This window comes from Coenobita brevimanus, chromosome 23 (genome assembly GCF_032717465.1).
Source record: "Coenobita brevimanus isolate Jiangsu-jjx chromosome 23, ASM3271746v2, whole genome shotgun sequence".
Classification (NCBI taxonomy): Eukaryota; Metazoa; Arthropoda; class Malacostraca; order Decapoda; family Coenobitidae; genus Coenobita; species Coenobita brevimanus.
This window is the reverse complement of record NC_136976.1, coordinates 42,117,739-42,141,514: the sequence shown is the minus strand read 5'-3', so window position 1 is coordinate 42,141,514 and position 23,776 is coordinate 42,117,739. Positions and strand designations below refer to the sequence as shown.

Here is a 23,776-nt window from a genome sequence, read left to right as displayed (position 1 = left end):
TAGCTTAAGATGGATAGTGACACTTATTTAGGGGTAGAGACAGAATTTAGGATTTAGTAAAACAATGGGAGTGGGCCTAAAATTAAGAGGCCTACAGAATTCAATATCACGACTGTTTTTTCAAGGTAAGTCTTAATTTCACAGAGCAGTGAATTGTTCAGTTGGGAAAATCATATTCACATAGAGAAACTGTAAGATATGTGGGTAATAATGTGGTATAATTCTTTGGCGTTTCATTAGCTGACTATAATCGTATGAAAATAGCCCGAACAAACATAGATAAATAATTGTAGTGAATGGGTTAATGGCTATTGTATTCCCGTAGAACTTTCTTTGAACTAAACACAAGTCATCAGGCAGGCCAGCATCTAGTAAAAAAGTAACTATCATACTTCAGGATCTAAAAAAGTTTCATATAAATAGTAAGAAGAGAATGGTGCGTGACGGCATGTTCTGCGCGTAGGGGAATCGCTGGGCCTTAGGAAGCGGACTGCTTACTATATGTGCTCCAAGTCAATATGTACTGTACGCATACGAATCACAGGTAGAGGAAAATGATAAGGTTAATGAGTGCAGAAAATCAAGTAAAACATGTACTATCCCTTCGTCCCGAATATTCTCTATCATGCTATATAAATTCGTCTGACGCTAACTGACTCATTATAGTGACGTATTATTTAAATTTACTCTTGTTACTACTAGTTTTGGAGGGCATATCCACCCCTTCCTGCTTTTCTATCCTTGTCCTTCGCTGATAGTTTAGTTTTGTTAGCTATAACCCTCCCTATACCAAACAGTCACGAAAGGACCAACAGGTCTGTTTCTATTTGCTTTCCCTTGTGTTCCCTTTGAACTCCTTCCCGTAAAAAAAAAAAAAATCTCTTATAAGCTGCTCGAAATAATTTGGTGCAACAAGAATAAAATAATAAGTACGTAATCTTAGTGAAAGAACTAAAGAAATATTGAGGTGTTAAGTACGCATCGGAGCAAAACGTAATTCCCATGGGGCACAGGGGAGGGGATGATGTGCAGCGAGAGGGAAAACTAGCAGGATAAATTGACAGAGGGAAGGCGAGAGGAAGGAGGGGGAGGAGGAGGAAGACGCGGATTACCGGGTCAAGGTACAGAAGCGGTGGAGAAAAATGACGGGAGTGTTCAATGAAGCGGAGAATAGAAAGGCAGCGGAGTATAGAGGGAGAGAGGAAATGATGTGGTAGAGGACGAATGAGAGCAGTCCGGAGCGCTGAAAAAAGTGATGGACCACTGGGAAATGGAAAGGAAATGATCGAGATGAGAAGAGGGTGGACGCAAGAGATGGGAATTGGTGGAGACTGGCTGGACGATTATTTATATCTGCTTGTAATTGCCTACTAGGGGTGGTTCTTATATATATATATATATATATATATATATATATATATATATATATATATATATATATATATCCATAACTTGGCCAAAAATTGTCATCTTTTCAGTTTGACCGTTAAGCCGTGGTAACAGAAATAAACTGCAGCATGAAAACCTCCAAGTTAAAGCAGACAACTCCAGTGAGATGTGTACAGTATGTGGATATGCCAGTGGTTAGATGCATGTGGTGGTGGTGTGTTTGGTTGTATGGTGTTTATCTGGTCACATGAATGAAGACAATGATGCGAGTTATGGTGTGGATGTTGAGTATGATAATAATAGTCGGTATTGATGATGGTGTCGGTGTAGGTGTGATATGCCGTTGATGGTGGGCATGGGTGGTGCTGATGGTGGATGTAAATAGAGGTGTGGGTGTTAGTGTGGATGGGCTGGGTCATATGGGTGAAGCTGAAATTGATACTGTGAATGACAGTGGCGGTGAAAATGTTGGTAGTGCATGTAGGTGGTGTGTGACACGTTCTGGTGAGGGTGTAGGTGGTGGTGTGGATGTTGACGATACTGAATGTAGGTGTTGGTGTGGTGTAGGTGGTGGTGTGGATGTTGACGATACTGAATGTAGGTGTTGGTGTGGTGTAGGTGGTCGTGTGGATGTTGACGATACTGAATGTAGGTGTTGGTGTGGTGTAGGTGGTCGTGTGGATGTTGACGATATTGAATAACGTGTTGGTGTGGTGTAGGTGGTCGTGTGGATGTTGACGATATTGAATGTAGGTGTTGGTGTGGTGTAGGTATATGTGTTGGTGTGGTGTAGGTATATGTGGTGTTAGGTATATGTTTACTGATGTGGGTAGTGTTGTGGGTTACAAGTAAGAGGTGATTTTAATGTCTTGACTTGTGTGATTTGTATTAATGTACGTGGTCAGTGTTTGCAGTTAGGCTCTGATGACATGTGTTGGGTGTGAATGGTCGTGCTATTAGTAGTGCTGGTGGTAATGAGAATGTTAATATTATATGAAAAATATATGAAAGACAGACTATACTGCCGGCTATGGTTTGTGACTGACTACTTGTGAAGTTCGGCTGATGGCTGAGAAGTCTGTAAGCAGTCGATTACTGTGTGTGTGTGTGTGTGTGTGTGTGTGTGTGTGTGTGTGTGTGTGTGTGTGTGTGTGTGTGTGTGTGTGTGTGTGTGTGTGTGTGTGTCTGGCCTAGGGATTCCCACAGGCTTAGCTCAATAAGTCGTGTGTGGTGGTAACCAAAATAATTAAAAGCGGGACAGTGGCACTCGATATTTTATCGAGGTAGGCCATAACCTCATCAAGCTTGTTTTGCTTTTAACTGTCTGGTGGCAACTAGAATATAATATGTAGGTGACAGCAGGATATATGTGTAAGTATCACATATATCTGCTACAAAAATTATACCTAAATTGAGAAAAGATGCATGGTGAAAGAAACAACAGCTACTACCCGATTTGTATTTGTCTATGTTGTTTTGTATGAGGCACTGTTTCTGGTGAAGCAGTGAAACAGGTCTGTAAGTGTAAATGGCAGGTGTGTTCATAGGTGCAGCAGGTGTAAGTGTTGAGATGGAGCGTAATCAGAAAGTTGGTGCTGAGTAGAGGCCTTAAAGTTACCCCCCATACCCAAGTTTGATTGCTGGGGCTCGAGTAGCACCAACCTTGGGCCGTGTGTATGTGTGTGTGTGTGTGTGTGTGTGTGTGTGTGTGTGTGTGTGTGTGTGTGTGTGTGTGTGTGTGTGTGTGTGTGTGTGTGTGTGTGTGTGTGTGTGTGTGTGTGTGTGTGTGTGTGTGTCTATGTGTTTGTACCTTTGTCTCTGTGTTCGTCTGAGATGAGGGTGTACTTGTGTACGATTGGATCTCAATATAATTAGATAAAATACGTAGAAGATGGGTACGTGAAGTCATGGAGGGATATATTACTGAAATGATAATTAAACTTTAAGGAACGAATGAATGAACTGAGGCACTAGATGAAATAGGGACTTTTTCAATCCAATTCCAAATAGGATCACTACCCCAACTTATCCTTAGGGTGTCTGTTAATAAGGTTACGTTTTACTTGGTTATAGATATGCTGTTGTTCTTGGGTAAAAATTCACGTTGAAAAGCATGTTGGTTATGCAGACATCAACCTCAGTTACCTATGCATCATGAGTGCCGTGACTACTGGGTCGGGAGATAAATTTATGGGTGTATAGAGTTGGCCAGATTAACATGCACATAAGATTAAATAGCTGGAAAGTGAGAGACTAACGAGGAGCGTGTATGTGAGTGAGGTGAAGGTGGGGAAAGGGAGGGGGAGACCGAGGATGAGATGGAAGGATGAAGTGGAGAGGTATGAGAAAGGGGTGTATGAGATGGGGGGAGGGTAGCGTAATGGCAGGGGACAGGGTGACATGGAGGCAATCTGTTTGTGGCCACCCCTTACGGAACTTAGGCATCTAGCTATTAATAGATAGACAGATAGACAGACAAACTTAGACAGCTTAACATGTACATCATATGAAATAGACGAACATATACAGCTATAGAGATGGATAGATAAAATGTAATATCGATGGCTTGACAGAAATACGGATGTACATAAAAATAATGTAAAAATGGAAGATGAATGAAATGACTGACAGAAAACTTACTTGGATGACAGATTAAAATGTCTCTGAATGGACTGAAATACATACAGATTAAAAGACGTATTGATGGATACTTAATCAAACACATGGATGGATATATTAACTGGTGGACAGACTGATAAACTGATGGATGAGGGTATGACTGGACGGATAGAAAACGGTCATGAAAAAAGGAAGGAAACACCAGGTGACGCCCACTGTTAAGCCTGACTCGCTCACCCCTCACCTTTCATCCTTCATTGGATTAAACCTTCAATGTCTACACCCTTTCTGAGTCATCTGTCTGCTGACTCACAGCTCATTCTGATTATTTCCCTCACCTGACTCATCATGCCCCTCACCTGACTCAATCATTCCTGGCCTAACTCAAGTTCACTTGCATTGCTCTTTGTGACTCAAGGCCTGACTCACCTTTTATCTTGCCTTAATCCTCGACTGACTGTGTCTCCCTTCTTATATTTAGACCTGCAAAGTGAGTCAGGGAAGAGGTAAGACAGGTGATACTGAAGGTTCCTTTTCTCATGCGTTAAGGGACTGCCTTATAACTTCTTCCTTTCCAGTCTGTTTATGGATATTGGGCACTCATAATTTTGTGTGTTAGCTATGCGAATACAATCGACTTGAAGAAGAAGAAGAGGAACACTTAGATTAATGTCTATTTACTGCAAGAGGATGATAAAGGAAAAGATTTAGAAATGGTAAGTTTCAGTCTTCCCTCACACTTCAGTCCTGATCCCTATTCCAGTTCTAGTCACGAACAGGCTGGGGTAAAATGTGATGCGATATTAATGCGATGGAAATAACAATGAGAATGCTAGGAAGTTAACTGTTAAGTGAATCGCCGCGTGAGCCCAAGAGACTGCAGACCTTCAGCGTCACCTACCTCACCCCTCACCTGACCCTGCCCTTACCAGTGTCATCCCTTCACCTGATTCCATCACTTTGCCTCATCCTCTACCAGACCTTCCCTTCACGTGTCTCATCTCTCACCTGACTCTCATCTGTCTCACATCTCATCTGACTCCAGCTTCACACCGTCTCATTGCTAACTCGACTCCCACCTCCACACCTGGCTCTCACTTTATTTGGCAAGCCCTTAGCATGACTCAAACATCACTTATCTCACCCTTAACCTGACTCTCACATCACCACCAAACCCTCCACTTGACCTCTATTAGACGCGACCCACCTGGCAGACGATGACGCCGACAACTACCACCACGACGACGACACCAGGGATGATGAGGAAGAACCAATTGACGCTCGGCTCCTTCTCACCCACAGGAGGGTACGGCTTGCCTGGGGGAGAAGAGAGGAGTGGGGAGTTAAAATAAAGGTGTAAAAAGGAAACAAACAGCAACATCAAAATATTTTGGGTGTTTTCCTCCTGTGTAATGCACAACCAGCAACAGACCCTTTGGTCATTCCAGTGCTCTTTGCTGCCGATGACTCACTGAGAAAGTTATCTGCTATCTGTCCTGCGAGTCGAGGATATGTATAATAAGGCAAGAATGCTTTTCCATCTTATCACACCCTACAACTGAAGGCTGCTGGAAAAAGTGAAAAGGAGTACCAAGTAGTGTACTAAACTAGTCTTGTAAAATGTTTAGCAAAAGATAAATGGAATACAGAGATATATTCTACATGTGAAAGGAAAAGTAACATGAAGTGCACATGTTGCTGCGCTGTTGCTACTGCATTCAAGCCGTTAATGAAAGAAGAACGACTGATAGGCTATGTCTGGTGTTCAGTCGAAAACGTGCCAGGATAAGGGAGAGTGATTTATTAGATGGGGAACGGAAAGATGGAATAGTGAAGATTTAGCACCAAACCACAGTGTGGTTATATGTCACAGTAGCAGTAAAGGGGAAATAAAGGCCGCAAGAAACACAGAAATATCAAGAAGGGAGGTAAGACAGAAGAGCAGAAGAGAACAGTAAGGACTGAAAGGCTGGAAACAAAACCCTCACCTTTAGTCACATCGTACGACAAGCAGGGATACTGGGGAAGTATTCTAACCCCCCCCCCTTTCCACAGGAGGCTGTTAGGTGGGGTGGGGGTATCAGAGAGGGAGGCGGAAAGTGGTGAGTAAATGAGGGCTAATGCATTCACTCTGATGAAATCTTTAGGGCATTATTGCTGGGACTTTCAAAGGATTTTTTTTCTTGAAGCTTAGGAGAGACTCTTAGGATCTGAGGAGTTAGATCTTGTCGTAATAAATCACATTAATACATGACGCCCCTCCTACTCATAAATTAACGTCATCTGGAAGTACCAAGAATAAGCTAAAATCATATGTCGTCCAATTCAAATGGTTAAGTAGTGTTCGTTATCTGTTGAGAGAATGATGAGGGGGGGGGTTTTCTTGTAGGTAAGCAAGAGGAACAAGGGAAAAGGGAAGAAGAAGCATGAGAAGGTTAAACAAAGGTGCTATAAGTATTATGAAAAAAAAATACACGTAGGAGTAAGTGCAGCAGCCAGATGTAAACATGCAGTTACATGCCTGACGTTCCCAAGACACCTCATTCGTATTCATGAACACCACATTATCTTCGTGTTCATTACGGTGTGTACTGTACCAGGTCTATAAATGGCGATTAGTGCATGGTCTTTGTAGACACTGGTCCATCTTTAAATTTAGTTAAGTATCACTTTGTGTGTGTGTATATATAGATAGATAGATAGACAGATACAGATAGATAGATAAATAGACAGAGATAGATAAGTGTGATAAAAACACATACGAACACAGCTTAAGTATCACTTTGTATATATATATATATATATATATATATATATATATATATATATACAAAGTGATACTTAAGCTGTGTTCGTATGTGTTTATATATATATATATATATATATATATATATATATATATATATATATATATATATATATATATATATATATATATATATTATAGATAGAAATAGAGATATAGATAGCTAGACAGATAAATAGATAGAGATAGATAGGTCTGATAAAAACATATACGAACATGCTGTAGCAAAGTCTGTGAAAATACAGTATGACCAGAACATACAGTAGGCCCCCACCCTTGTCCGACTACTGTAGGTTTGTATTTATCAAGGATCTTATCTCCCTCAGTCTTCCATGACTAATTCTAAAAAAAAATAAAAAAAAATAAAAAAAAAATAAAAAAATTGTCGCCAGCTGGACTGGAATATTCGTGTTGTCCTGACCATGAAAGAGTTAATGATATCATTGTTAACTCGGGTTGCAATGACTCTTTCAGCTGAATGTAATTATTTTATATGGCGCCAGCTGTTATAGAATTTTAGTGTAATTCTGGAAAAATAGTCGATATCAGTTCACTTTTATTAGAAGTCGTTTTTTTTTTCTTTTAAAATTCGCTATAGGTTGGTTATGAAATGTATGGTGGCTGTATAAGCGAAGGGAAAAATATGAAAAAGCAGTCTCATACAAAAGTAAGGTTAAGAGAGTTTGTAAATATGGGTCTGTATTCACCCTCCTTGAGCTTCGGTTGCTTGTAAGATTATTCATTTACCGTTTTATATTGTCTTCTCTCATATCGCGACCGAGGGCTTCATAAACGAGCTTGAACGAAGAATCTTGAGGAAAAACTGTACGACCAGACAAACATATTTCCAAAAATAATTAACTGTTGTGGAGATTCGTCTACCGAGAAACTAGTTAAGTCATTCATTTCAGTGACGTATTCTTTATTCTATTATTGCTATCACTAAAGGATTTTTATTCATTTCAGCGGAGAGTTTTCAGAGCTAAGGGGTTAGATACAGCCTTCAGTAATCCGATTAGTACAATAGATCTTTCCAAAGTCTAACAAAATCGACGATGGGTAGCCAGACTAATAATACATCAGACAAAAAAGGCTTGATCTATTACAAACACTGGTACTGGTCTCTCAGTAAACCAATCAGTCATGCAGGCTTTTGTTTACTTTCTCAGCCAGTTAGTCAATCGAAGTGCTTGTCTGTCGTGTCCTCAGTCTGTCCGTCAAATTTTTTCTTCTTTTTCTTCTAGTCTGTCAGACAATGCTTTTCGTACTGTCAGTCATACTTCACCCGCCTTAATTTAGCTGTCAATTTCCCGTAGCTCACTGACAGAGTAAGTAAATACGATGGTTGTGCATCCTTTCCGTAGCACCTCTTCCTGTTCAGCAACATAATCAAGTGTTGTCTCTATAGTCAGTTTTTTTTTTTTTTTATTGAGGCGAAGATGCACTTGACAGATTGGTGATTATTAGCTGAATGTAACATTACTTCATAATCTAGCATTATTCACTGACATCAAATATCTGAGGGGGATATCTGGGTTAGTAAATATTTTTTGGACATGTTGCATTTAGCCAATCATCAACAACCTGTCAAGTGCATCTTCGCCGAAATAAAAAAAAAAACGGAGTATAGTTAGGCTTCATTGCTCAGGTGGGGAGACGACGATTTAAGTCCAAGCTAAAGTGGACAGACTGTACAGTAGTTGTTTCTTTAGTCGTTAAATCATTTACTCAAGAGTCTGTGCGGTAACTACATTGTTTACCTTTTCATTCAGACATTCATTTATTCTGTCAGGGCATTGTTTGTGTTTTTTCCTCTCCTGATCAGGACAACTCTATTGTTTTATTCAAGAATAAGCCCAGCTGTTTTAGTGATTCACAGGGGACCGAGATAGTTAATACTGGAACCACAGACCCTCTCATCGCTGGGACAACTCTAGTACTCTGTTCTAAAAACTGGCAGACAATATTAGTCACAGGAGTCAAAGAGTGTTAAAAAAGGAATTTCATGCCACTTTCAAGTGCTCGTCGGTATATACCTCACCCAGCCAAACTGATCTGTATGATTTCGTAATACTGAGGGAAAATAAAAGACCATCGTACCCTTTTATCACACTGAAACATGAATATAGACAGACAGAGAGATAGACTGATGGAAAAGATTGGAGCGGAGATACAGCGAACAGAAATGTTAGTGTGGTGACCTGGCCTATGTATGAAAGGAAGGTTGAGAGAGAGAGAGAGAGAGAGAGAGAGAGAGAGAGAGAGAGAGAGAGAGAGAGAGAGAGAGAGCAATAAAAAGAAGAAACAGAAAACTCAAAAAAAAAAAAAAAAAGTTGCTTTGGACCTCGCAGGCTCGTATAAAATTTTCGGGTATTTCATGTATGATTTTTTTTTTTCACTACCGTTTACGCTACTGGAGAAATATATGAAAACAAGTTAAGCTATATAAAAAATGTTTATAAGAAAACTGCTTGCATATACCTAGTTTCTAGGAACGTGGTCAGGTTGGGATTATATATATATATATATATATATATATATATATATATATATATATATATGTGTGTGTGTGTGTGTGTGTGTGTGTGTGTGTGTGTGTTTTATCAACCACTAATTCTTCCCATTAAAAAAAGAAATCCACCAGACCCTCGTACGAGCACATCAGCCTACTGTATTTCTGCGTGACCCCCCTCCACCAACTTTTTTTTTTTATTTAATCAGAGTAAATGTATCGAAAGTGTTCATTTTTATCGGTGAGCTCTTCCGCTGTCTGTTATTCGCACGTAAATATTGTTTTTTCTGTTTTGTTTTGTTTTTGTTTTGTTTTTTCGTGGGGAGGGGGAGTGCTCTTTACGTTCCGGACTTTCAGGTTTAAATGGGATTCGCTGAGGGAGGATGAGGTAAGGTCAGAGGGGAGAGAGGGAGGGGAGAGGGCTGGAGGGGAAGTGGAGTGAGGGAGGGAGAGTGGGAAGGAGTAGAGGGATGGGGAGAAAGGGGGATGGAGGAAAACGGAGAATGAAGAGTAGGATGAATCTGGAAATTTGGAAGTGACTGGTGGACAGGGCAGGAGCTGGAAAGTAAGGGAGAACTGGAAGGTAGGGGGGAAATGGAGGGTAGAGGGGAACTGGAAGGTAGGGAGTACCTGGAGGGAAAAGGGAGAACTGGGGGCTAAGGGGACTGAGGGGGGGACAGGTGAGAAACTGGAGGGTAGAGGGGGAAGTGGAAGGTAGGGGGTAACCGGGTGATGGGGGGACGGGAGGGAGAGGGTGTGAGGGAAGGGGGAGCCAGGGGGGGATTACTGTGGGCTTGGACGGGATTATCGGTGAACATTGGAATTATTTTATCCGCGCTTCGCCCTCCTCTTTATCTCTTCGCTTTTTCACGTTATCCGTCAAGTGGAGAGAAATTGTTAGTGTCCAGAGAATAACCATTGACTGTAACCCACCACGCTCGCGTTCACTGTGCTGCATTTCTCTTTGGGATGGGCTTTTGTATGGGTATGATTGTACCTGTGTGTGTGTGTGTGTGTGTGTGTGTGTGTGTGTGTGTGTGTGTGTGTGTGTGTGTGTGTGTGTGTGTGTGTGTGTGTGTGTGTGTGCAATATCTTTATCTACATTTATCTACCTACCTATCTCTCTCTCTCTCTCTCTCTCTCTCTCTCTCTCTCTCTCTCTCTCTCTCTCTCTCTCTCTCTCTCTCTCTATATATATATATATATATATATATATATATATATATATATATATATAGTTTATGGATTTCATTAGGTTTTCCTAGAGCTAATTTGGAGAAAAAAAAATTATACTGTTGTCATAAAGACTTTGTAGTTAATTGTAGAGAAGTATATTTTAGACTTGTGGTCGAGCGGCTTTTATATCTTGTAGTAGTTTCCCCACCAGATGTCATGTAGTGACGGGAGAGGTAAAGAATAGTATGGGACTATTTTTATTTGTCTTGGAAATATTAAACAGGTATAATAGTATAAGTCCTGGGTAGCTACCTCCCTGTCTCGCTATCTCTCTCTCTCTCTCTGTTCTAAAGCTAATCTCCGTCTCGACCTCTCTCTAGGGTCGCTTGTCTCCTTCTAAACTCTCTTTCCTCACATCTCGTGTAGTAGGGTGTGTGTGTCACGTATCTTCCTCATGGCAACAGAACTTTCTCACGAGAGGACTGCTGACAGCTAACTGAATCATCTCCTTACTGGCCGCTGTCGTCAGCTTTCCTCCGTGTAAGCGTTTAGCGCTGCTCGCTTCTCGCAAACACAACACCTTCTCATCATTTGACTTCCTGCTTCTATCTGTCTCTCTATCTATCTATCTATCTATCTAGTATGATTTGCAATTATAATATGGAGACCTACCACATTGCTCTGCCGCGCAAAAATGGCGTACCATCGACATTTAATAGTTATAATATATTAATACATACTACATACACATTATAATGAACTTATAAGCTAATTAAGTGAAATACATAATATTGTAAAGTAACATAATTGTATGAATATTGTATACATATATTATTCATAGTAAATAGTGATTATTCAATAATATTACGCATATAATTGTGCAATGGTAATACTGCTAGGTTATACATTACATAGAGTTATCACTTTAGTAATGTCTAATACTTCACCTAACTTGTATGATGATACTGGTAATACAGAATTGTGCTATAGTTGTGTGACGTATAATATTGTACTAACATTGTGGTAATACATAATTGTGTTGGCCTTATAATTGTAGTTACATTTTGTTAATGCAACTATTACATATGTGTCTTGGCCTTATAATTGTAGTTAAAGTTACATAAAAGTTACATCTTGTTAATGCAACTGTTTTGTCGTTACATAATTGTTACATATCGTTTGCAGGTACATAATTGTAGTTAGTGTAACATAATGCAATCGTTTGTCGTTACATAATTGTTACATATCGTTTGTAGGTACATAATTGTAGTTAAAGTTACATAAAAGTTACATCTTGTTAATGCAACTGTTACATAATTGGCAAAGTGTAACATAATGCAATCGTTTGTCGTTACATAATTGTTACATATCGTTTGTAGGTACATAATTGTAGTTAAAGTTACATAAAAGTTACATCTTGTTAATGCAACTGTTACATAATTGGCAAAGTGTAACATAATGCAATCGTTTGTCGTTACATAATTGTTACATATCGTTTGTAGGTACATAATTATAATATGGAGTAACATAACTGTAATAACTGCAGTCCTAACATATGCTGCGGTCGATGATAGTGATGATGTGTCGTGCCACTTGTATGTGGAGACAACAATTTGCTTTTTTGTTTGTAGTTTACGTGGTATTTTGGCATGTATAGTGACATTTACACTTATTTTCATTTGTTTGTTATGTGATCTTACTTTATTTCTCTTTTTTCCTTCTTACTTTTCTTTCTTTCTTTCCTTTCCTTTTCTTTTTTTTTTTTTTTTTTTTTTTTGTATGTATTGATTTTCCATAGTTTGTTTCTCTTTGCTTGTGTACGCTTTTTTCCATGTTGTTCATGGTTGCATAATTGCTGACTAATTTCCTTGAGATACTTTTTTAAAGTTTAGTTTATATTGCACAGATATTACTGAAAATGATATTATATAGTCCCATATTTTGTTATTTTATATAAAAAATATATACACTATATACAGTATTAACTATACACACTGACTTGTTCACCTGTACCTATCGTGAGTAATATGTGTGTCAGCACTGTGTGGAAATCATTGTCTTCACGATTGTGTTGAAGATGTTCACTCTTGCTAACGGCATTTGTGTTGGCCATTTTTTTTTTTTTTTTTTTTCGTAAGTTAATTTATCTGTTTCCACTAGGTAGCTTTAATTAATAAATGTTTAATACAGTTTTTTTAATTGCTCACTGAGTAATTGTGATGGTATATTTTCTTTATCACTTTGTAGATATAATTAATGTATAGTTGTAAGTATGAAACACGTATTTTACGTAGGTATAAATGGTAACACTCGTTGGTAGTAAATAAATATTATAATAAATGAATGAATATATACTGTGTAGAATGTTTATTGTTGGTGCAAGTATTTAATGATTGAATTATGAAGATAATTGAAGTAAGTATGTGTATTTAAACTGTAACTATACAGCACGTTTTATATGTTTGTGCAGAAGCTTATTGTCTATCACTGTGTATTGTATAAATGAAGTAACTATGTAACTTACTAATTTTTACCGTGGTGGGAAATGGTGTGAGTGGTGGTGCAGGTGGTGTGTTGACTGACGTGGCGTCTGTTCAGCAAGCACGCATGATGACCTCAACTTCCCACACTGGTAGCTGTGGTGAGTGAATGAGTAGCGATGAGTAACTTGAGTGAAGACGAGTGAGTAAGATGAGTTGTAAATCGTGTCTCACTCTTCGTTTGTTTGTTCCCTTTATTCTATGTGGAAGTTTTCTCTGTCCTTTTCTCTAGTGATTTATTCGTTGTGGGATGAAGACTGCCGCTACTTGTAGGTGCGTGTAGAAGATTATACAGACGACGTAGAGTTGTTAATTGTAGTTGATTGTAGATGGCTGTAGTTGATTGTAGATGGCTGTAGACTTTGTAGAACTGAAGCTAACCTTGTAGTCTCGGTTGCTTTTGTAGAAATTTGCTTTTAATTCGGAGACGATGTCCGCAGATTTGCTGGTTTGTCGTTAAGCTACTTGCAAGGCGTCGAGTGATCTCTTGACCTCTGCATCAGCGTAATGATCTGGGAGACGGAGGGGCAGGAGCTGATATTGTTGGTTGTTGTCAATCTTGATATTTTGTAGGAATTTAATGTTGATTCGTAGACGAGGTTCGTATCCCACCGCTGCCACCAAATGTCATAAAGACTTTGTAGTTAATTGTAGAGAAGTATATTTTAGACTTGTGGTCGAGCGGCTTTTATATCTTGTAGTAGTTTCCCCACCAGATGTCATGTAGTGACGGGAGAGGTAAAGAATAGTATGGGACTATTTTTATTTGTCTTGGAAATATTAAACAGGTATAATAGTATAAGTCCTGGGTAGCTACCTCCCTGTCTCGCTATCTCTCTCTCTCTCTCTGTTCTAAAGCTAATCTCCGTCTCGACCTCTCTCTAGGGTCGCTTGTCTCCTTCTAAACTCTCTTTCCTCACATCTCGTGTAGTAGGGTGTGTGTGTCACGTATCTTCCTCATGGCAACAGAACTTTCTCACGAGAGGACTGCTGACAGCTAACTGAATCATCTCCTTACTGGCCGCTGTCGTCAGCTTTCCTCCGTGTAAGCGTTTAGCGCTGCTCGCTTCTCGCAAACACAACACCTTCTCATCATTTGACTTCCTGCTTCTATCTGTCTCTCTATCTATCTATCTATCTATCTAGTATGATTTGCAATTATAATATGGAGACCTACCACACTGTCAATATGGATTCAGTTGTCAGGTGTTGGGGGAGCTTTAGTTACTGATGACCTTGTGTTAATTACATAGGAGACGATTTTTGCCCATATGGTCATCAGTAACTGTACCTCTATAATAGCTGAAAACTGGACTCATGTACTGTAGCTTTATCATTTTTTACTGATAATAAGCCATCAAACAACCTCTGGAGGCTTCTCAGAAATCTCTCTGACACCCTGCATATTATAAGAGTATGTATTATATAACCTGATATATCTGTCTGAATTATACCTTGCACAAAGTTAGAACGTTAGTGTCTGTTCGAGACATAGCCTCATAAACTAGATTCCAAGTTTACTTTACTTATTCATTGTTTTATTTATTTGCCACGTTAATTTTCCTTATCCTAGGTAGCGAGTTGTAATTTGTAGTTAAGTTGCACTCTTGAGGTGAGAGCGAATTTAGTATGAGCGAGCAGCAGTGTCCGTGGTGGTGCCACGCTGGAGTAATCTAAGTAATTATTCAGTCATTCTACACACCCTGAACGAGGCGAGGCGGCCACGGGGATAGCCGAACACAACCACTGTTTCTGTACCCTGTTTCGTTAACTTTGTCCACAGTTATTATTTCCTCATCTTGAATCCTAGCCGCATCATGAGAGTAGCACTATGATACGGTGCTAAGTATGAACAAAAAAAAAATGCTATGGGTAGTATATAGAGCTATATTGTTTTCTTTTCTGTAATGGTAAATTAACACAAGAATACTATGCTATGGTCCTTTCGCAGCAAGAAGTCCGTTCAGGGTGTGGCAGAAGTTGGAATTCCCCCGAGTGCGACGTTGCCAATTTGACCACCAATTATCGGATTATCACTCTGTCTCCCTACCTACCCCCATCACACCTGTTTCTCTCTCTCTCTCTCTCTCTCTCTCTATATATATATATATATATATATATATTATTTATTTTCAATTATTTTTCCACACCACTTATGAGGTAAAAGTCTAGGCGCGTTTTGTTTTTAAGATGTTTCCCCTGTAGGCCTAATCCTCTCTCTGATCTTTAATCATAATCTTCATCAGAACTTTCTGTTATATTGACGAGAGAGAGAGAGAGAGAGAGAGAGAGAGAAACAGGTGGGATAGGGGTAGGTAGGGAGAGAGTGATAATCCGATAATTGATGGTCAAATTGGCAACTCTACGGCGTGGCAACATGGGAAAAAAGCACTGCCACGTGTCATAGAATTCATTCAAATCGTTGTTATAATTCTAAAAAGTGATACTCAATGTACTATATAGCTTCCTTTACTATATACAGAATATAAAAAACAATTTCAAATAGCACATAGATGGGAAATAAGAGAGAGAGAGGCATGTACTACGGTTGATTTGGCAGCATCGCTAGAGGTGATTCACAAGGTGGGCCCCACCCTGAACGGACTTCTTGCGGTGAAAGGACCATAGTCAAGAACAGGTGGTATGGAGGGGATACAAACCGTAGTACTCTCATATCTGACAAGTGAATTACGGGAAACAAGATACAGAAAGATGAAAATTCTGCCAAAATAACGTGAACGAAAGTTATTACTGAATTCATCACTCATATCCAACTCTGTACTTTTCATGACCCACTCTTGTAATATAGCACCACTTTCAGCCCATGGGACGTCATTCATATTTGATTCTTTCAACCACCAAATAACTGTATTCCACTCATGAAAGGTGTTTGGTGGTGAAGGAATTATGCACGATCTCCATTCACCCTTTGAAAACTAGAAGTCTCTCCTATGATGAGTAAAATCGTCGGGCAGTAGGAGGAGTAAAACACGGAGGAAAAAAAAATGAACTCGGTGAAAGGGTGAACATATTACTTTTACATAAAGCTGTTAATGTTGTTGATGCCCCAAGTTCATCTCATACATAATGAACCCAGTGCACTGCGGGCAGAAGTCGCCCTTTTCCTGCAGCTTAACATCCTCCTTTCTGGGTAGAGGGGAGTAGGTGAGGTGCTAACATTTGCATAACAAGGCAGCTAAGCAGATGGGGTATATCAGTGCCACCACATGAAGGCGTTTCTCTCCAGCACCACTTTCACATACTGAATGCCAGTATTAAACACTTCGTTACGATGACGTCTTAGTTTCCTCTTCCTACCTCCAGACGATTTCATTCATGTTAGGAGAGACTTTTTTGAGCTGAAAGGAGCTGCTTAGAATTTATTAATTTCTTCAACACTAGAGGTCATTCCAAAGTTCAGCAAAATTGCCTGAAGAACGCCACCACACCGAAGAGGTCAATGGTAAGTTTGGGCAACCAGGTGTGTTTCTCTCTCTCTCTTTCTCTCTCTCTCTCTCTCTCTCTCTTGCTATCGAATTTATCACTCACTCTCTACCCTGTATTTTTGCAGACCTGCTCCCGTGTTATGATGTCCAGCCAGAGTTATATAAATAGATTAGTTTTACGCACTGAAAGCAAATATTAATGGTTGGCATCGGCATTCATACATGTTCCTGTTTTGACCTCTCTCTCTTTCCGCACTTTGCCGTCGTTGAACTAAAAAAAAAACATATACCGGTATATAACAGCACGTTCACACCCAGTCAATACCATAGTGTGCATTGTGGGCGCGTGACGAGTGAGCGAGCGTTTATACATATGCCTATCGTCGTAATTTCATATTGGAGTAAACTTTCAGCATTTCTGGTGAGGTAGCTGAACAATAAAAGAATATTAATTGAGCTAAAATATTTACTTTCTCACGTTTTCTCTTTCACACACACACACACACACACACACACACACACACACACACACACACACACACACACACACACGCACGCACGCACGCGCGCGCAATCAACATATGAAAACCAAAAACAGCTCATACCTCTCATGTGTCGCTTTCCTAGTGCTTTAAATTGATTTCATAATGGATGAAGTCAACTGAAGCCCTCGGTACATTCCCTTGGAAAGCTGGGATTCCAAGGGGTTCTTTGGTGTCATGAGTTAATATATAACTAAAGACAAAATTTACTGCATGTATCTACTACCTGCTGAAAGAATCTCTTCTCTGTCTCATACAGGATAAAAATTATTAGCCTCTGAAAACCATCGCAGTTGGGCTTTGTCGTGTCAGGCATGGCCTGGTAGCGTCGGGCCACTCATTTCTCAGTTTAACGTAAATATCTCTTCGTTACCCTTGCTTGCTCGCTCGTAATTATCCCTTTCCCGGGGAGTAGGAGGGACCGAGACAAGGATACCGTATATCAGCTATGTTTGCCAGCAGCACACCACTGTACATCCCAGACAGCGTTTTCAGCTTTGTTCATGTCTCGAATTTGCACCAAGGCAGGCTAACGCACGGCCCTCCCCGACCCAAGACTTATGCCATTATGCTGCTGAGGCTGAGAGAGAGAGAGAGAGAGAGAGAGAGAGGTAATAAAAGCACAACATACATACAGAATCTCTATGGGAGTAAAGCACCTTAGTTGGAAAAACTTTAGTGAATGGCAGACAGTTAGGACCGCCCTAGGCATGCTGTCACATTTGAAATAAAAAGCGGAAAATTTTTAAACTCCAGCCGGAAATCGAACCCGAGACCTCAGGACAGAAGTCGGGCACTGTTGCCACTACACCTTGGAGTGGTAATAGCTAAGCCACCTGAATTCAGCGACGAACCATGTAAATCCGTTATGGGAGGTTATATTTCAATTCCAACCCATATGATGATATATATTTCAGACACATAAGGATTTTTGCTTAGCCTCACGCAACTCGACAAGTGACAATAATCTATCTCAGCCAGTACACAAGCGTCTTCCATTTTATCTGCTGGAGGAACACACATTAGGGCGCTTCCACACGTGTACTCAAAACATACGTTGGCAACACAGCTGGCAATATGTTCGGGAACATGTTTGCAGCAGTATCTGGACAGATGTATGCAAACATGTTTCAGTGCAGTTTCGAACACTGGCAGCATAGGTGATGGGATAAGTGTGTCGATGCGAGGCAGCTGAGACTAAATCATGATGTTGCCAACATGATCTGGACGCTGCTGTTCCCAACATGTTTGCAGCGTGTTCGTTACTGTGTTGCTTACGTGTTGCCAGCACTTGTTCGAGCACACGTGTGGACGCGCCCTTACACCTCTGTATTTATGTGAAAAGTTTTTAATGCTCCAGCCGGGAATCGAACTCCAGACCTCTAGTTAGAAGTCAGGCACTGTTCCCACTACACCATGGCGGATTTAACTAGCTCGTTGTTGAATTCAAGTGGCTTGGCTTTTAATCACGCCATGGTGTTGTGGTAACAGTGCCTGGCTTCTTTTCAGAGGTCTTGGGTTCAATTCCCGGCTGGAGCGTTAAAAACTTTCTATACAGTATATATATATATATATATATAATTTATTTATTTATATGCGACAATTCCAAACATATTCCCCTGCTTATACGTGAGCTCACTGAAGAAGACCGCATTTATTAATCAAATAACTATGTTGCCTACTGTATATTTCCAATGTGTATTTACGCGTGCTGAACAATGTATTCTTGTTGCCGCCACACAGCTGTATTTAGCTTCGGAGAGATGACTCCTTGCTGAGAATGTGGTGAGAGAGAGTGTCCAATGAATACACCACACAGAGGCTGATAATGTTGTAGAGAAGGGATAAGAGTCAGTGTGTTCAGTGGAAAGATTAGAGAGAGGCTTGGACTGGTACATGTTATTTTATATATTTTTGTTCAGTGAGAAAAATTCTAGCAGTCAGAGGACAAATGGATTGAGTGGCTGAGGCTGAGATGCAGGTCCTTGAGGAGGTGACGCGAGGGCAGGCAAGCAAGCTGTGCCCTCTTGTTTTATTCATGATTGAGGGGGAGGGGGGAATGAAAAGCTGGAGGAGGAAAGGGTTTTGGAGGGACTGTAGGTGGAGGAGGGAGAGTAGGAATAGACCAGAAGCTCTAAGAACAGGAGGTAAGACATGGTTAGGAAGAGTAGTTACAGCAGCAATGCAAATGATAAACAAGAAACCTCGAGGGGATGATGGGAAGATTAATGTGGTGTGAAATGAAACTCGCAAACTGAGGAGAAAATAATACGAAAAAGAACTAACACCTTCAGTCACGTGACGTATTGCTTACTTTATTAACGCAATCCACAGATCTTATTTTTTTAAATACCTTAGAGGAGTCTTTTCGACCTCTGGGGATTATATGTAGACTAAATTAGCCCCCATTACATTATATTCCTCCTGATAAAAGAGAATCACTTGATGGTCGCAAGAATATAGTGAAAACATGTCCTCTGAGTGAAGTGGTTGAAAAGCCTAACTCTGTGTGACCAGCTTAAAACTAACAAACGTGAATGTGTGTGTGTGTGTGTGTGTGTGTGTGATTGCGTGCGTGGGTGCGTGCGTGTGTGTGTGTGTGTGTGTAATTCACCGGGTCGGTCAGGATCACTTGATGGTCGTGATCGTCAACTTTTACCCTTCCGGAAGGGAGCTGAGAGCTCATATAGTCCGATCTAAGGGCAAGGCTGTGACCTTCACACACGCGCACACCCGTCCCCTTGCTCAAGGGGGACAGTAACCACCCACTTCGTCAGTGAAACTTTTCGCAACCTGATCGAGGCGCGAACTCCCGTCTACCAGATGGCAAGCGAGAACGTTACCACTGCACCAGCGAGCGGTGTGTGTGTGTGTGTGTGTGTGTGTAAGAGCAGCCAACTCACCTCTAGGCATGAGTACCGTGAGATGCGCCTCCCTGAATGAAAACCCCATGGCGTTGACGGCGAAGCAGACGTAGACACCCCCTGCCTTGGGTGTGGCACGGCTGATGGTGAGCTTGGAGAGGTAGTGACCGTCCCCCCTCGCCACCACGCCCCCCGCCCCCTCCACCTTCCGGAACCACCGACCCCCCAGCTGCTTCGTTGTGTTCGGCACCTGGGCCCCTCCTTCACCTGGGTCGTCGCCAGAAATCTCCTTCAGCCACTGAGAAAAGGAGAGAGAGAGAATGTAGCTTTGAGATGCAGAGAAACTACTGACTTGGAGATACAGAGAAAATACTAACTTGGAGAAACAGAGAAAATATTAACTTGGAGAGAGTAAGAAATACGTAGCATGATAAGAAAGAGAATAATTCAACTCTGAAAAATGGGGATACCTTTAGCTTAGTGAGACAGAGAAAGAAAAAATGACCTGGAGAGATAAATATATAAAAATTTTGGAGAGATAGTGTTCATCCCCTCCACCTACTACACTTGGGTCGTCGATAAGATCCCCTTCAGCGTGGGGAGGCAGAGGTAATTTAGCTTCGAGATAAAGAAAAAATCAGCTTGGAGAAATAATAAAAGAATAGCTAGGAGAGATAGTGGCCTTCCTCCCCACCTCCTTCATATGGCTCCTCTCCTGAGATCTCCTTAAGCCACTGTTAGATAGAAAAGGAAAGATTTAGCGTGGAGAAAGTGAGGAAAAGACTGCCATGGAGAGACAGGGAAGTAATATATATAGCTTGGAAAAACAGATACATAATTAAATCTTAAGAGAAAAAGGAAAAAAAAAATGTTTGAAGAGTGTCCATCCCATTCGCCACCTCCACCATCAGGTACTACCGGCAAGCAAGTCTGTCAGTAAGAAAGAAAGGAGGTGTATACGTGAAGAGAAAGAGGTGATGTTATATTCCCTCAACTTCTTCCATAAGAAAATTTTAACTGGATAACAGACCTAAAACTAACTGGGCAGAACTTTGAGAGAGAGAGAGAGAGAGAGAGAGAGTATATAAAACAGTTTCAAAATAATCCTCGTCCATACTTCCCTTCAACGTGCTGGTGTTGGAAAGGCAAACACATGTAAAGAGCTTGCATTTTTTTTCCAAGGACAAGAGAATTTTAACTGGAAAATAATCTTAGTTCAGTATCTTCTGCTGACACTGGCATCAGGGAAGGGAGGAAAATATGGAGGTGCAGTCTTGCGATCTTGCAAATTTTTCTAGAGCAACAACACGAATTTACCTGGAAAACAATCCTCACTCAAGGCCATGATGAGGAAAGAGACAGAAAATTAAGTCGAGATACTTGTTGTGTTATGCTTTTTTTTTTTTTCATAATTTTTTTTCCAGCAGCAAGAGGAAATTGCCCTAAAAATAGACCTCGCTGAAAATCCTCTTTAGCCTTTTTACCATGAAGAGAAAAGAATGATAAACAAATATAAAAAGAATTTTGAATATTGCAGAGAATTTTATAAAGTATACCCACATCTCTTTCTCCCGCGGCAAGAGAAATTTACCTATCATTTTGATGTCCTTTATATATAATATATATAAAGGACATCAATATATATATATATATATATATATATATATATATATATATATATACAGGTATATTCTCGCTGCGGTATCTCCAGACGATTTTATTCAGCTCAGGACAGATTTTTGGAACAGGAGAGATGAAATATAGCCATCGCTTAGCCCTTAACAACTAGGAAACTCTCCTTAATCGAACAATATCATTTGGTTACAACAAAAACAATAAAAACTAGAAATGCACTCAGTAGAGCGCATACCTCCGCCGAGGCCCAACATGCAGTTCCTTTTAATTCAGTCAAGTCTAATCCAATTTGGAAAAGGACTGCTCCCCTATAAAAGCATATTTAAATCCGTTAGATCCGGAATTTTATATGGATTCGCGCCAACGTGTACACATTCGTAGAAACCAACTTCCTAAATATGCCTGGTTTTTTTTCCATCAAGATCCATGCAATATTCACTGAAAAATTTACGAAAATGTCGAAAAACGCCCCATCTCGCAATGTTGAAGTGGAAAAAAAAAATCCTGGATCCGCACCTTTATACGGATCCGCACCAAAATATAATAGACAGTATTCTAGGTCACGGCCCATTCTACTATCAAGTTTCGTGCAAATCCGTCCAGTAGTTTTTGTGTAATCTCTCTCACAGACAAACAAGCAAACAAACAAACGGACAGGGGTGAAAACATAACCGCCTTGGTGGAGGTAATGACGTCCTCGAGTTGAAGGACTTGAGAGCAGCGACTTGCTATATGCTGAAGTTGAATCCTTTGATCTCCAGCAACTGAGGAAGGTATATGCTTTTCGGAGAGTGAAAGAAAATGTAGGCTTGTGTGGCTTATCTCCCAAGAGCAGGAGGGGCTGGTGAAGGAAAGATATACCAGGGATGTTGAAGGATATGTTGTGTGTGGTATTTGATGAGAAGCAGAATGGAGGATATGCTGTTGAGAGAGAGAGAGAGAGAGAGAGAGAGAGAGAGAGAGAGAGACTGATTTTGTGGGGAATCAACAGGAACTCAGATTTTTTCCTCGCGTGGAAAAACTGAACACTAAAAGCATCATCGGAAACTGATATATGGTGGGCGAATGGAGGGAAGAAGAGAGAATAAGAGAATAACGAAAGAAAGGCAGAAGCATAAAGGATGCTCAGTGAAAATTTATACATACAGTACATATATACATACATACATATATATATATATATATATATATATATATATATATATATATATATATATATATATATATATATATATATATATATATATATATATGACCACTTATACCTCTACCTTAGTACTTGTAGCTTTTATGGGTTTCTCTCTTCTACTCCATAGTTTTATCATTTTCGTTATCGTCATTGTCCTCATCCATCGTTATCGTCGTCTTCATTTTCACTTCATGATGGTCATCATCCTTGTCTTTGTTACTGTGGTCTTCATATTCGGCTGTCATCATCACCATCATCGTCGTCGTCGACACTGTCATCATCGTTATCGTCGTCGTCGTCCTCGTCGTCATCGCCACTGTTATCGTTACAGTCAACGTCATCTTATCGTTCTTTCACACAGCACACTTGCAGCCTTCCATCTGTCTTTCTTGGCCTGAGATTCACAGACAATTTATGATCGGTTCCCTGTCAACACTTTCTTTTTGTAGGATGAACAAGAGATAACAAAAGACTTTACTCCACATGAAGGCAGTGATATAAGCCTCTTCAATACGCTGATTTAAGTGTGAAGACCTTGTGTTTCCACCGGTTCTTTCGTCTTTCTTCCAAACACTTTTTCAGCTTGGCGACATTCCTGTATTTCTTCACAAGTCCACTTTAAACTTGACAAAATTGTTCTCTATGATAACCCCAGAAAGTTTATTATTACTATTACTACTAGCACTATTATTATTATTAATTATTATTATTATTATTATTATTATTATTATTATTATTATTATTATTATTATTATGCTTTTAAAGGGCTCATTGGGGTCAAACGTCAGAGTATATAATTACACAAATTATGTGATCTTGGTCATGGCAATTTGGACAGAAACACATCAGTGTACTGCAGCTGTGTGGAGACCATCTTGCATCCCTTTGAGGAAGTTGGCAATCATGCTTATTTATTGTAATATCCAGAATACTTTGTTCAGGTAAAGAGGATATTTTTAAACTGATGGGGAGAGTTATCGCCTTCAGTAAGCCACTCACTAAAGAGGTATCCACCGAGTTTGTGGAAGAATCAAGAAGCTAAATAATGCCGTCATTAA

General features: G+C 40.1%; 1 protein-coding gene across 1 annotated transcript in view; it reads right to left on the bottom strand.

The window, feature by feature from the left end:
* The window catches only part of LOC145392850 (fibroblast growth factor receptor-like 1), a 210,090-nt gene that overhangs the window by 29,232 nt on the left and 157,082 nt on the right, over window positions 1-23,776 (bottom strand). Inside the window, exons 7-8 of the mRNA XM_080267136.1 lie at window positions 19,934-20,192; window positions 5,216-5,325 (exon numbers count right to left, since the gene is read on the bottom strand). Of these exons, the coding sequence (XP_080123262.1) occupies window positions 5,216-5,325; window positions 19,934-20,192 (369 nt within the window). The remainder of the gene's footprint in view (window positions 1-5,215; window positions 5,326-19,933; window positions 20,193-23,776) is intronic.